This window comes from Dermacentor variabilis, chromosome 6 (assembly GCF_050947875.1).
Source record: "Dermacentor variabilis isolate Ectoservices chromosome 6, ASM5094787v1, whole genome shotgun sequence".
NCBI classification, from domain to species: Eukaryota; Metazoa; Arthropoda; class Arachnida; order Ixodida; family Ixodidae; genus Dermacentor; species Dermacentor variabilis.
The window spans coordinates 40,067,416-40,082,204 of NC_134573.1; the positions used below are offsets into that span (position 1 = coordinate 40,067,416).

The following is a 14,789-nucleotide window of genomic DNA, read 5'->3' on the forward strand; positions in this document are numbered from 1 at the left end:
TTTTTGCTTGCGTTCGCTGGTTTACTTTTCGGTGGAGAAATACGGTGCTCCAGCTATTTTGAGCTCTGATCTATCCTCTTTACGATGATACCAAGATGGCAGCGCTGCGTCAACGAATAGCCGGGCGATCCGCAGTGCGACGGGGCCTTCCGAAGCCCGATTTTTTCACAATTTCTTTATGACAGCACTTTAGGAAAGTGCCGTTTCCTGGATTTCTACCACATATTTTGTTATAATATTTCACCATGTGGTAAATAAAGTCCACGCATCACGAAAAAAATAAATAATAAAATCGAAAATTATGACAATTTGACCACTTCAACTGCCGCATCCCCCATTAACTAGTACTGCAAACTAATATTCTGAAATCTGGAGAGTCTTGGATTTCCAGGTACGCTTTATGGCAGTCGGAACAGTAGGCTGCCAGACAAGGCGCAGAAAGCGGACGCTGCAGCACATGGGTTCTGAAAACCCGAGACGGCGCCAGAGGGAATGACGCATCAGGTTTTGCAAGCACATGCTCTGCTCAGACAAGTGTTACCAGCCACAGAGGTACAGTGAACTAGAAGCTTTTTAGTAGTGCGAGCGGTTTCTTGGGAGTGGGCCTTTCAGCATGGAATGATGCAGCGGTGCTGGCATCGACCACTTTTGCAGCCTGCAACCAGCCTGCAGCAGCACAGCATTATATTAAATAGGGTTTCTTACGAGAAACTTGCTAGCCAGGACTTCGGAAGGAAACAAAAGAACTTTCACATACGCACACAGAACGAAGAAATGCTGGCATGTCCCATGCATCAGTACAAAGCTAGGAACAAAAACTGGGCGCTTTGGTTTAGGGAGTTCACTGTACTGCGGCTGTAGTTGTTCAGCTGTTCACAAGGAAAGCAAATCCACGTGGATGCGCTCGTTAATGGGAGGTGCCTGAAGTATATTTAAAACAGCTTGGCTGATTACTTCAGTGCTATAAGCAAATGGAGCTGTTACAGTAACCGGTACCACTATCTGCTTGTGAGTGCGCTCGGAGGCGCATTACGTATGAATGGCCAGGTGGTCATTGCCGTGCACGCATCAGACATTTTATCAAATTTCCTTACACCCATTCTTTTTCTCGGGTTTTCTGTTCTCTGTGCAAAACAAGTGAATATGTGCACACTGTACCATCCCTTTATTTCAGCAGTTCCATGCACGCAACTGGCCAGGCTGACATGAAATACAGTATCCGCCAAAAAAATCTTACCATCGCTTTAAGTTTACATGTCAACATGTTAAAACTGCAGCTCACTTTATACCGAGTAGGCAGCGATTACATGATCACTCTTTCTCTGCCAACTTTTTTACCTGCTGCTACTTTGCTGTCACCGCTGCCCTGATATGACAACTTGTCACAGACGCAACATAGACTAGTTTTGAATACATAATTACTTTTGCCAATACACTATTTGAATGTTTTGGGAGCTCACGCTACCTTGGGTTTACGGGTGGCATTGAAGAAATACAACACTTTACTGTACACATCTTGTTTCCCATTTCTCCCAGCATGCGGTTATCCGACAAGGAAAGAAAAGCAAATGTTATTTATTCACAATGTTCAAAAAGTTTATTTGCACATTAATTAAAAATTAACACAGTGCGTTAGAACAGGCACAAGAATGGCAGCATGCATTTATGGCACCACAGCCATTTATAATCGACCTAACTGCAGTTGTAGAAATGCATTTGTGTGACGATGTAAAAACCAATCAACTTCACGGTTAACGTTCACCACAACCAACACCACCAATGCTGCTCTTGTTGATGACTGCCAACAAATCCATAATGCTGTCTCGATGTAGCTTCACGTATCAAAACTTTCTGGGTTGTCCCAGACCTATAGTGAAAGAAAGTTGAACCAGGTTGTGTGCACAAAGCAAGTAGTGGAGTACATTCTGGAATGTATGCAGGCACAAATAACTGCACTGGCATATAGGGGTCATAAATAGCCAATGCAGTTCACCCATAGATTGAATTTTGACGTTCCGACAGTTGTGCTGGCCGCTATTATGTTTTGAGTGTTACTTGTATTTCTGGCCACAAGTTCACCCAATAAGAGCTATATTCGTAACTCACAGCTTTTGCATTGACAGGTTCTTCACTGTCAGTACATAACAGTATTGTAGGCAAGGTCACCTCTGGATGTAATTAAAATGCAATAAGCTCACCTGGTTTTCTTTGATGGCAGTAGTGCTGACACTTCTTCGAAGCCCACCGAAGCCCGGCACTGCTGGCCGCTTGGTGGGCGAGCGCAGCTTGCGCGCTGATCCTGCCTGCAGAACCAGTAAAACATCACTTGTTCTTGTTGCTGGACTAATTGATTTCTACTCATTATGGTGTGCAAGATTCAAAGACAGGAGAGGCAAGAGCATCCTTTAAATGAAGGTTCAGTTATGCACAAACACATTCATGCACTAAAATTGGAGCTGGTAACAAAAGACATGAAACTGCCAATATGCACGCTTATTCTAACAGGATCAAAGAATAGACACTTCTTCCCGTCTTGTGGTTCCTTCACATCGTCGAACACCAAAAACCAATGAGGACCCGCTGGCATATTTTACAACGTGCACTCACACCTGCCTACGTTAAATAATACTGGATTCAAAGCGAATAAGATGCTGAAGGGCTCAAAGGCTTTATAACTCAAGGTGTTGACTGCTTAAAAGTATTTGCAGATTTCGTCCAGTATGCAACCCATGAACAGGCACCCTGCTCCATTTTCGCAGAAGGAATTATCTGCACCAGAGATAAACAAAAATATTCAATTTCTATAAAATATTTACAGCATGCAAAATTTCACTTGCCATTATGCGCAGTTTAGTGAAGCTTGCTCTGCTGTGAGAAGGCCTTAATGACCGATTAAGTCTAAAAAATCGCACTCTAACAATCTGTGCCGGCTGTATTTGTATTCTTTCGAGGCAACGTGTTCTGAACTAAATAGAACTAAATGACAATCATTGGTGTTAATATGACAATGGTAAACAATACAAGTTTTACACAACTTCAAATGTACTTCAGTATCAACTGAAGTGCGGCCATCAAGTGTTATTTTCGTTGTACAACAATCTGTAGCTATGACCCGAAGCAAGTCTCATGAAAAAGCGAAAAAAAAAAAAGCTTTTTAAGGACTTCATAATACCTTCACAAATCATTCTCTAAAGCTAGAAGGAACTTGCTGTTTAAAAGATAGAAACGCGTGCAAGGAACTGAATGGCAAAATACCAGGACACCTAAGCATTTACGAGTTGTGAATGCGAAAGCGTTAATGTCCCAAGTGAATGTCGCTGGGCAGCAAGGCTACCAATGACTCGCTAAATTCTCGTCATCGGTGAAAAAACAGTCAAGCTAGCGCAGAAAGGCGCCGACTGCGACCTGCAGAGCTTGTTCGTACGACGTCGAATGGCAGAGTTGAAGGTCGTCTTCAAGGATCTGTCGGCCTTCCGCATCAGTTGTCGCTTCGCCCTTCTGCACGCTGCGCAAAGGTTCCCGAGTTTTAAATCCGGAGTCGGAAAATGATTAGGCAACTTGACTGCCATGGTAGCTGCCATCTTACCATAAATCATTTTGTCTATCACATCACCAGAAACACTTGCAAGTTGCTGCCTGTATTTGTCCCGATTAACAACATGGCTCATTTTAGCGCCGCGCATATGGAAGTCAGCAGTAAACACTAAAATTGGATAGTGATCACTTCCCATGCGGTCAGGTGCCGTTGACAACTTCACACAGACGTCAGGTGAATGCAAGGTTAGGTCTATAGATGTGGCTGAGGCTGCAGGCCGGAAGAAAGTGGGACTTCCGTCATTGGCCACGCACAGGTCCAAACTGTCGATAACTTCTACAAGTTTGCGTCCGCGGGAGACTATTCCTGTCACCCCAGACAGAGTGATGGGCGTTGAAGTCGCCGCAGATAATTCGGGGCGCTGGGCAACGGTCAAAAAGCTGCTGGAGAAACAAATCCATTGCTACCTTCTTCCGCGGAGACACTTATACGGATGCAACAGAAAGAGTTCGGAAGCCAAGCCGTATCCTCACAGCCGCCACCTCAATGCTATCGGTGCAAAGATCGGCGACGTTCAAAGCCACATGAGGAATCTCTCTTCATATATAAAGGGTGGCACTTCCTGCGGGAAATGACTTTATGCTGCAATTCTTGTGTGCGACATATCCAGTCAAAGATCTCCCCCTTGGTAGGCCAGCCTCTGAGAGGGCCAATACTGGAACACAAGTTTCTTTCAAAAATAATTTCAGTTCTGCTAATCGACTTATAATCCCAGCTCAGTTCCATTGCATAATAGACAGCACTTTTCGGCGATTTTTAGTTGCACGAGGTTGAAGAAAACTAGCCATCTTATAAGGTAAAGTTCGCTGCGAAGGTGGTAATCATGGAGCCTTTCAAAGCGCAAGCACTGCGCAAGCAGAAACCTCTCGCGTGCTTGGTAGAGGAATCTGCAGATGCATTTGTACGTGCAAGTTAAGGAATTCATCCATGTGCTCTGCCTGCAACATCTACGCCTGTTATGGACGCCCCGTTCACACTTCGAGAGCTACAGACAGCACTCAGCAGCCTGCGGCGTCGATGTGCACCAGGTCCTGGCGGCATTACCAACCAGATGATGCACAGTTAGATAGGAAGGAGGTTTCTCGCCTTCTTTTAAATTACCTGCAGGACACGGATTTGGCCTCCACATGGTGACCTTAGGAGTGACTGTGTAGTTGTGAGGTCTGTGTGATTTATATGATTTATGTATTTTAAGTGTCGCTACGGTGGCGCAATTGCCGGCAGCAACTGCAAGGCTAATCCCACCAGTAGCCTACAACCACTCAACTCAACTGTCGCTGGGCAGTGCTTCGAGGTACAAACTCCTCGCGGACAAGCAAGCATGTTTTGACGCTTGGCGCATTTCGATTTGGCCTTGCCAATGCACAGTCACAATGCAGGCGGGAGTTCGCGTGGAGACAAGGAATGTGCAGATAACACCGGCTTCCAAGAACGAGGGCGATTTGGCTTTAGTAAGATCTTGATGAGGGCTAGTTGGTGCATATTTAGAACCGAGGTTAAACAGCGCGAATAAAACAAGGACACAAGGAAACAAATACCACAGACAAGCACTGTTGCAACAATACCCTCTCCCTTCGCGCAACACCTGGTGCACACATGCAGTGGCATCGCAGCCAATGGGAATTTAGGTGCTGCTACTGACTCGGTATGCCAGCTTTTTCACTCGATGAGCCGTTCGACGCTTGCACATAAAAAGCAATTAGCTCACCAAGTACCCACCAAAGAGAACCAGAAAATGTTGGAATATAATTGGACCAGTTTTCATTCTGCCCCACTGTCAATGCATCACATGCCAAGCATGATCTGCAGGGACAACAATTGAACATCATGCACACATCAATTGAATGAGTATGCCTCAATTGAGCAGACTTTTGTAGTTGCACATACTGTGTGTCCAACTGCCATTTGGTTTCCACATTGACTAAATGGTGGTGTCTATATGCAATTGGTGCAACAAATGCTGACATGCGAGCTGCTGTAACTGGATGCACTGTGGTATTAGTTGATATACCGCCTGCAATATAGCTGTAGCAGATGACAAAGCTAGGGAAAGGTTAGAATTCCTATTAACATCTACATTCTGGCCTTTTTTTTTTAAAGCTCCATTACAGTCCTCCAAGCAATTAACTCTATGCACTCAATTCTGAAGGATTAGAGGGTCTTCTGGATGCACTACAACATATTGAATGTGGCTATAAGAGCACACTGAAAACCGAGACAAAGGAAGGTGCAGGCACAACATACACAGTTGTGTTAAGTCTATGCCTTCCTTCATTCTTTTCAGTGAGCCATGAACCAATAACAGCTTGCCCAGTTCTCCAAGTTGTTCACACACTGAACAGCCCATTTTTTTATGCTAGTTCATTTTATCTCGGGGTCATGAAAATTTACAAGCTAGAGAGAACAAAACAACAAACCTGCCATGTTGCTTAGTGGTTATGGTGTTGCACTGCTAAGCATGAGGTCACGGTGTCAAATCCCGGCCATGGCTGCCGCATTTAGATGGGCGTAAAATGCAGAAAACACCCATATACTTAGATTTAGGTGCACGTTAAAGAACCCCAGGTGGTCCAAGTTGGCATGCCAAGGTGGCATGCCTCATAATCAGATTGTGGTTTTTGTACGTAAAACCTCACAATTTAATTTAACTAAACGGCAGTTAATCCGCCTACATCAAACTGCAATGTCAAGGCCCACCCCAAATTTGAACAATAGATCTAAGCTGCTAAGCCACTAGACAGCTCGCTGCTCTAACAATCTTGCTTTTAAGTCCTTATTGTGTAACCACAGCAACAAGAATCAGGTTACTGAGATAAATTACGAGGAAAACAGCTGCAGAGAGTGAAGTTTCTTTACAAAAAAAAAAAAGTTTCCAAAGAATGCACCATATGGACTGCTCTTGCTTGCCACAGTCAGCTGGAGCTAGCAAGCAAGGCGGACCAACAATGTCCATCAGAGCAGCTCCACCATCAGCATACTGTGTGCTGTACCAAGAACACATGTAAACTACCTACGTCTAGCTTAACACATTCATATTCATTTATTTCATTACATTCTGAACAAGGATTTTCTGGCTACTGCATAATCTGCAGGTATCTGAAACCACAATTTAGATAGGTCTTGTCGCATGGAGTCTTTGTAGGGGCTGTTCTTTGATCATTAACATATTTAAATAATACCGCTGGTATGTAGCACCCTTTCATTTCTTGAATTATATTACTATCGGATGCAGACATCACTTGCATGAGAAATCTAAGTGAATATTCAACTTATTCTTTTGTTAACGAACTTTTAAACTAATTTCTTAATGGCACATATTTCAGTCACATCCACTTGGAACAACTAATGACACTCATTTAGAGATGTGTTCCAAAGATGGTGATGAAATGGATCAATGATCCAGTAATTCAATACATAAAAAGACATTTTGGCAAAATAGTAGGTGAAATAAGAGTGCATTGTTACCGCAAGCTCGAATGCGCTTACCTCAAAACTGGTGCTAGTTTGTCCCGAGTGGATGTCTTGTGAAATCACTGGCTTCAATTCGTGTATTGAAATGCGCATGCTGAAGTTCTACGAGCTTATGAGTGAATTTGCTAAGTAGTCAGTTATGGATTTTCATTACCAGTGTAAGTAAGGGCTGGCTTTTCAACTTACAGCGCGATAATTAGATCCGTGCTATATGCCACAAACAGTTTTTAATGAACCCCTTACATTGAAAATTTGGTTATACACTGGAAGTTATAAAACGCCATCTGAGAAGGGTTCTACCGAAATTTTTTTAATTAGTTCATTATTGCAAGAGAGAAGAAATTGCCTGTCCTTTTAGCACGCCACCAAGAGGCAAGTGTCGCTGCTAATGGAGACACAGACTCCATTTGCTTCAGGTAGCGTATGGAAGCGGTGCTCCTTCTTCCCTGCCTTCTCCTATACTGGAGCCGCGGGTATGTTCACGCGTCGAGCCCTACCTCCCCCAACATTCCTTTTTCTCTTCCCATTTTGATGCACAGCAGCGTTGTGCCTTCTGCAAGGGATGATTACTCGAAGTCACGATTAATGGCGAATGACTTCGTTAGCAGTCGTCTTACGTCAGGCCATTTGCGTGTGTGACCCAACTCTCTCGCTGAACACGGAGCCTCCTCAAGAGGCAGGGCGCGAGACGTCTGGTTTGGAACTTCAGCTGTTTTTGTGGATGCGCGGTGCTGTAGAACTTAGCAGACACAATCGTCAGAGTAATGTATATGCTGCGCGAGTCTGTTTAAAATGGTCAAAACTGGTGATGAGCTCTTTAAACATGTCAAGAACATCCAGTATAAGACTGATATATGGACAGGGTGCTTGGGTCCCAAGTTCGTAGTGCTGACAAAGGTTAGCATTTGGCCTTATTGGCATATAGTGAGACATAAAACACTCCAAACAATGAGGACAAAGCGAGAGGACACAATATGAGTGCTAATGTTCATCCCGTTATTTTTAAGTGTTCAATGCCTGTTACTGTCTATAGCCTTCATGTATTTTATTCCCTTTGATGGCAAATAGAGTGATCTTAGCCAAAAGCTGAAAAGACCATCTTCCTCTTCCAAATGCCTTCTATATTTCACCAAAATCCTACAGAAGCCATGTTCACACACAGATACTAAATATGACTTCTTATAGTAATTTGACTTGTTTGTTCTGCTGCGGCAGGGGTCTCATTGAAAACGGGAACTGCTATCTCCATGACTGAAGTCAAATGAACAAGTGCATGTTGGCGACGGAATTCCTCTCACATGCTCCATGTTCATACAATGAACTATTCAAGGGCAGCAAGAGTAAACTTACTCGAGACTCACAAAAGAAGCGCCATAAAAGCATCAGTAGGATTTGCCTTCAAAGCTAATGATCCTGTCGTGGCATTTGGCAAGAGTTTGTAAGGGACGCTGTAAAATGCAAGACATTTTACATGCTGGAATGCCTGCAGATTTCATGTGCATGACAGTGAAAGAAAGACTCCAAAATGTGACTTACCGTGCGGCTTGAAACACCAGGCAGGGAATTCGCTGAAAGTTCAACAACTATCGTTAACAGCACTTAGCAAGAACTCACGACAAGAAACAGTGGTTGTCACAGAAGCACCAAATAACTTCACATCTAAAGTTTTTCAACTAGTTTTTCAAGTCCCAAGCATTTCGACCAGCCTATGTACTTATTTAAATTGACACCGTGCCTTAATTGCCACAGGACGTGCCGGATATAGCAAACACTCACAGCATTGTGCCGTTTTCTTACAGCATCATTGTTTTATTTTTAATTTAAGTGGCGGGCTGTATGGATCGCTGGCGTGCTTCATTACTAATGCCGGCATAGTTGAATATACCATAAAATAAAGGAGTCAGGATCTCCAGGACATCCACAGGGCAGAATGGGGAATCAATGCTGGAACCAAGGTGGTCTGTAGGTTGGGGGCGTGCAATTGCGTGTTCGCAAACAAGACAAGGTCGATCAACATAGGTAACGAAGCTTGGAAAAAAAAGCATGCCAAACTTATTGGCAGAGACATGTGCAGCACAAATGAAGCGCGACTAGATGCGAGGGGAGATAAACATACGTAAAAAGTGTTCAAGAATGCTTCAAATAAAGTAAACATTCCATTTTGGACAACTTCGGTGCACTAAAACAACAAATGTTTGTTTTTTTTAGAGTTCAAAATGTATTCGTAGCTTCTTGGTTACCCCTGCCGACAATTGCTACTGGCGTAAGAGATAACGAGCCACTACAAGCCTCTTATAGAGCTATCATGTCGTGCAGAGTAGTGTTGCTCAACTGAGCACGGCAGTTTGGCGAGAGTTTTTTCATTTTTGTTCAAGGCGTGATGTGCCCTTTGCTTCAAATTTCCCCCGAGCTAGAGCACAGCATTTATTGGCAAAAAATGTGAGTGCAGACTGTTATCGTGCATGTCCATGCTGCTATATCCAACATGCTGCCTCCTGCAACGATAATAAATGCAGACGACAATGCGAAGCAACCTCACGCTATGTTCGTTCACTCTACATTCTCCAAGTGCACAACTAGCACCAAATTCACCCAGGTCAAAATGCTTTCTAAATGATAATACTGTAACGTAGGTTAGACGGAGGCTGGTAAAATAGATGCTGTCTCTTTAATGGCTGACCAGAAGAATGTGCAGCCAGTGCGCTTCGTCTTTCATGGTGCCGACCTTTGACGTGCCTTCCTGTGGTATGGAAGCCACACATCACTCAGTAAATATGGAGCAAAGATGGGTTGTCTAATAATTCTTGGATATAGATTTATGGTGTCGCCCAGAATCGCAAGCAATTGAAGGATTCTGCGAAAATGTCCCGAGTAGATTGCCATACTGTGAGTGTTGGCCGTACCACTTTTTATCCATTGAGATATGCTTTTTGCTTGGTCCCATGTATACCGGGTGCATAATTCAAGGCGAATAAAAGTGAAGTGGATTTTCAAACTTCTACCAGCATAATGTACTGACACCACTTCCGGATGCGACATCATACTTCTATATATATATTTTTTTATTTTTATACAGAAGTTGTCCCCACGACACGCAGATGGCTACGGCTGCAACATGCCACCACTTCAGACATGTGGGCTTCTATGGAAGCTCCGCTACCAGTTTACAGAATTTGCACAAGATCCTTTATTCACTACCAGTTTACGTGTACCTTGTAGAAGATTTTATATACACCCAGCATGTGCTTGCTTCGGAGAGTCACTTATCCACAGACCAGACTTTGGTGCCCTGGTACTGCTAATTGTTATTAAATAATGAAGTGTTGTTTACATGGAGTATTTGCACATATTCTCACTGCCCTTGCAGCCTGACTGAAGCCAGCCACGAGAAATGAAATGCCGGCGAAACTTCTTTTCAGTGACTGTGCCTGCAGAATATCCACTCCACATGAAATAGGCAGTGGCTATATTGCCAGCAGCTGGCAGAGTAGCCCAGGAGAATGGTTGCCAGCAGTCACAAAACATCCGATCCCCCGTTTCCATTTATTTTTATTTATTTTTGTTTGCAGCCGCAATGCACTCCTGCTGTGGGTCCATGTAGTGAAGTGCTGCTTCTTCCCTGCTCATAGGCGACTGCCCAAACAAAAAACATGTTTTTCCCGTCGTGTCACGTGCTGCACGTGCAAGCGTGACAATCTGCTCAAGGCCGCCTACCAGAAGCCCACATTGGATCACCTAGATGACCCCAGTTGGATCAGCTAGACGGCCAGCCTCCGGATCCCGGACACGTCATCCTCGACCGTCCGTTTACTTGTCAAGTTCACCAGCTTCCCGCAACTGAAGACTTGAACTTCAACGTTGGACATGAGCTTTCCACATTCACGGACGTGGAGGAGAAGATTGCTCGGTAGAGAGATGCCAATTACATCTACTTATGGAAAAGGGACGCCAGGGTTAAGGCTGTAAAAAACTGGTTGGCAAAACTGCAGCAGGCATGTCCGTCATCCTTAAATACCAGACAGTGAAATTCTGTTGCGTTCAAGGAGGGAAGAAATTCAAGACGAAGGCAACTGAATGGTCATCTCCGTAAGTAAACTGCCAGAACTTATTTAGGGCATTGAAATCAGTCTGAAAGGGACTTGTGACATTTTGTGTTATGTAGGCTGGCTGACGCTTCACTGATTTTACACAGCTGTTCATTTGTTATTGCTATTGGGTAGACAAGTTGCCCAATACCTAGGCTAAGGGGACAAAGGTCACAACAATGGTAAACTCGCTCACTGTGCATGCGAAATGTATGAACAAGTAGTTTTCTTGAGTAGTCAACTTGTTGGAGCATTGTTTTCAATTGTTTTGTTTTAAAATTGCTTTTAGTGCCGGACCTTCTAGAAGGACTGCATTCAAAACCTACTTAGCAGCTACCAAGGATAGCACACGCCTGGATGTCAGGAGCCTTTCTCTTAGCCACAACCACAATATGTCAGTTGCTCTTTTTGGACACTTACACTAACAAAGAAAGCTTCCACCTGATTTAGAGGAAAACGCAAAGTTGATGCTCCAACTTGTGGGGATGCGCGACTCACACGCGTCCCCAGATATCTTGTTTTCCCCCATTTCCTGCAATCCCGCTTCGCCGCGTGGCCTGTGTGACGCCCGCGGCGGTCGATGTGGTTGAAGCGCGGTGAGAGAGATGGCGCGAGTGTCGCGCCGCTGCGGGGTTACTCGGGCGCCGGGAGACAAGGCGCTCTCTCTTCCCCGGCGGGTCGGCTGAGAGCGTGGACGTCCCGCGCGCCGCCGACCCATGCTTCTGCGAGACCGCCTCGCGTGGCCGCCTTGGAACGCGCCACCGTCCGCGTGACCGTACACGCGAATGACCAGGCGTTGGGATCCAGCATGGGGCGAACATATTCGCTCGTTTTCCGGTCGCGGTGAGTCGGACTTCTAGATTTGTCGCGCGCCCATCGGCATGTTTTGTGGGTAGCAACTCGGCTAGCAGGCATTGATCTATGAAAGGTGCAATAAATGCCCTTGTGATTGTTTGCACTACTGGGTTAGCGTTCCTTTGTCCCAAGAGCATGGGTGTGAGAGGCCCCCACATCTGGCTGCCCAACGTGGGGCTCTTGGGGCATCGGACGATAGTTTTAACAGTTCTGCTTCGTTCGAGACCTTTGTTTGAACCGAAGCGTAGGCCTAGCGTGGATTTTGATCGCTAGCGTCGGCGGCGTGCTTTCTTGAGCGAGGTGATGGTGGCTGTAGTGTGTTTGAACATGTCAACATGCTAAGCCTTTTCGCAAGTGTTTTTTTAATGACATTCGTCAGTACGAGAGCCACGTGGTCTGCATCCTGGGAGAGCGAGGCTGAGCGCCCGTGGAGCAGTGGCATGCCTGAACCGAGTGAGTACGGAAGCCTCGTGGGTGGTCCGAATTTCTTATGTAAATAGCTTCTTCTATCTCTGACTCGGATGAAGTCGCGGCTCTGGGAGCCGGGTGGCCGCGGGCCACGGGTGCCACTACGGGCTGACTGGTATTGCGGCCTGGCACCGGGCGCTCCGACACCGTCTAGGACGGTGGGCGCCGTCAACTCGGATGCTGTGTGCACCGAGCGGAGTAGGACCACCTCACAGAGCTGAGGTCTCCTCGCGGCTGCCTGTTTTGCGCTCATTTTGGGTGTTTTTGGATGCCGGTTGTTGTCAGGGTAGCGACGCTTTAGGCCTAAGGCTTTACGAAGCTGCCTGTCGAACGTGGAGGGACACAACCTGGTGGACCGTGGCGTTGAGGTGTTGCAATTTGCTTCCCTCATTCTATTTAGTCTCGCACGAATTGAAATTATTCGTTAGACTCAAGGAAGCGAGCTTCGTTCACGTGAACTTAGCATCTGAGTAGCTGCCCGATCTTTGCTAGCCGAGTTGAACATCGTACCACGTGGGCGATGCGCATGCAGACTTCCTCTCCCTTGCACTACTTTAGTGTTTGCCGAGTGTGTTGAGTGTATGCAGCGTGAGTGGTCACCCCTGGTTTGCTGCCACCTGCACATCGCCTGCGCTGTTGCCCTGGACTACGATCGCGTCACCCCGGGTGATTTTGATGCTGTGGCCAGTTCGGCGCAGCGACTTCGGCGGCGGACAAAAGAGCCGGCGGTCACCGACAGCTACGGCGGCTCTTCCCAGCAGGGCGCGTCGGCGCGAGCGATGCTTGCTCGTACCGACTACTGCGTCGTCGTTTCCGGAGTCCTGGCCTGGCATCGTGCCGTCGAGCCTGCAAAGCTGCTGCTGTGACCGGCGGACGCCAGCGGTGCACCCAAGGACAATGTCGGCTCGCATGCTATGGACAGCGTGGACATTTCCTCGGCGCGGCCACTGTTTAATGTTCTACCTTGTTCGCGAAGCACAGTTTGATGTTAGACCGTGTCACATATTTCGCCGGAGTATGTAGTGATTTAAGGTTGGGGGGATGTGGGGATGCGCGACTCACGCGCGTCCCCAGATATCTTTTTCCCCCATCTCCTGCAATCCCGCTTCGCCGCGTGGCCTGCGTGATGCCCGCGGCGGTCGATGTGGTTGAAGCGCGGTGCGAGAGATGGCGCGAGTGTCGCGCCGCTGCGGGGTTACTCGGGCGCCGGGAGACAAGGCGCTCTCTTCCCCGGCGGGTCGGCTGAGAGCGTGGACGTCCCGCGCGCCGCCGACCCATGCTTCTGCGAGGCCGCCTTGGAACGCGCCACCCTCTGCGTGACCGTACACGCGAATGACCAGGCGTTGGGATCCAGCATGGGGCGAACATATTCGCTCGTTTTCCGGTCGCGGTGAGTCGGAGTGCTAGATTTGTCGCGCGCCCATCGGCATGTTTTAAGGGTAGCAACTCGGCTAGCAGGCATTGATCTATGAAAGGTGCAATAAATGCCCTTGTGATTGTTTGCACTACTGGGTTGTCGTTCCTTTGTCCCGAGAGCACGGGTGAGAGACCCCACAAACTCAAGACAAACAAACAGCTTGTCAGAGAGCAGCTCGAAAAAGAAAGTCATAAGACAGTTACGCTGAAATATTGCGACAACCTTGCAGCAAAGGCCAAGAATCATGCATGCCACCTGGGAGGAACAGTCTCAGTTGCTTCAAAACAAGTATGGCGCTTTAGTCCGCCTCCTCATTGATGAAAAGGATGAACTGAGAGCCATGTATTTCCAGGATGAAGCCATGAGGACGCCATTTAAAAACTACTCCGAAGTCATTTTTATAGATACTGCATACAAACTCTTGGAGATAAGAATGTCCTGCTTTCTTGTCATCATAGAAGAGGCAATGAGCAGAGTGAAATTGTGGCTGCTGGCCTGTTGGCGACTGAAGACGGCGCACTCTTCGCTGGTTTTTTTTTTTAATAAATTCAAAGAGCTCAACAAGAGCTGGCCCTCAGTTCGTGTAATTACAGCTGACAAAGACCTCGCAGAACGACAGGTTCTGAATGAGCTCCTTCCTCAAATGATTCAAGCGTTTCCAAAAGAAGTCAGCATCCAGAGATGTAGCATATCAAGGCCGGTTCAAGAGACAGCTCTTGAACGGCTTCAAAGAGAATGGTATATGCACAAAGTGAGGAGGAGCGTGACCTTTTGTACAGATACTTAAGTCCTCATCACCACCGGCTGTTGTGAACTGCCTCAACTGAAACTGGCACAATATTGTCACGTCAAGAACATGGGTCGTAGAGCAGTAGTCAAGAGGCACATCGGCAGGTCG

The 14,789-nt window shown here is 46.5% G+C and overlaps 1 protein-coding gene across 2 annotated transcripts in view; it reads right to left on the reverse strand.

Moving 5' to 3' along the window:
• Window positions 1–14,789, reverse strand: part of LOC142584744 (kinesin-like protein KIFC1) — a 141,196-nt gene that overhangs the window by 119,816 nt on the left and 6,591 nt on the right. For both annotated transcript variants that reach the window (XM_075694972.1, XM_075694973.1), the window contains exons 2-3: window positions 8,603–8,634; window positions 2,199–2,303 (exon numbers count right to left, since the gene is read on the reverse strand). In XM_075694972.1, the coding sequence (XP_075551087.1) occupies window positions 2,199–2,303; window positions 8,603–8,634 (137 nt within the window). The remainder of the gene's footprint in view (window positions 1–2,198; window positions 2,304–8,602; window positions 8,635–14,789) is intronic.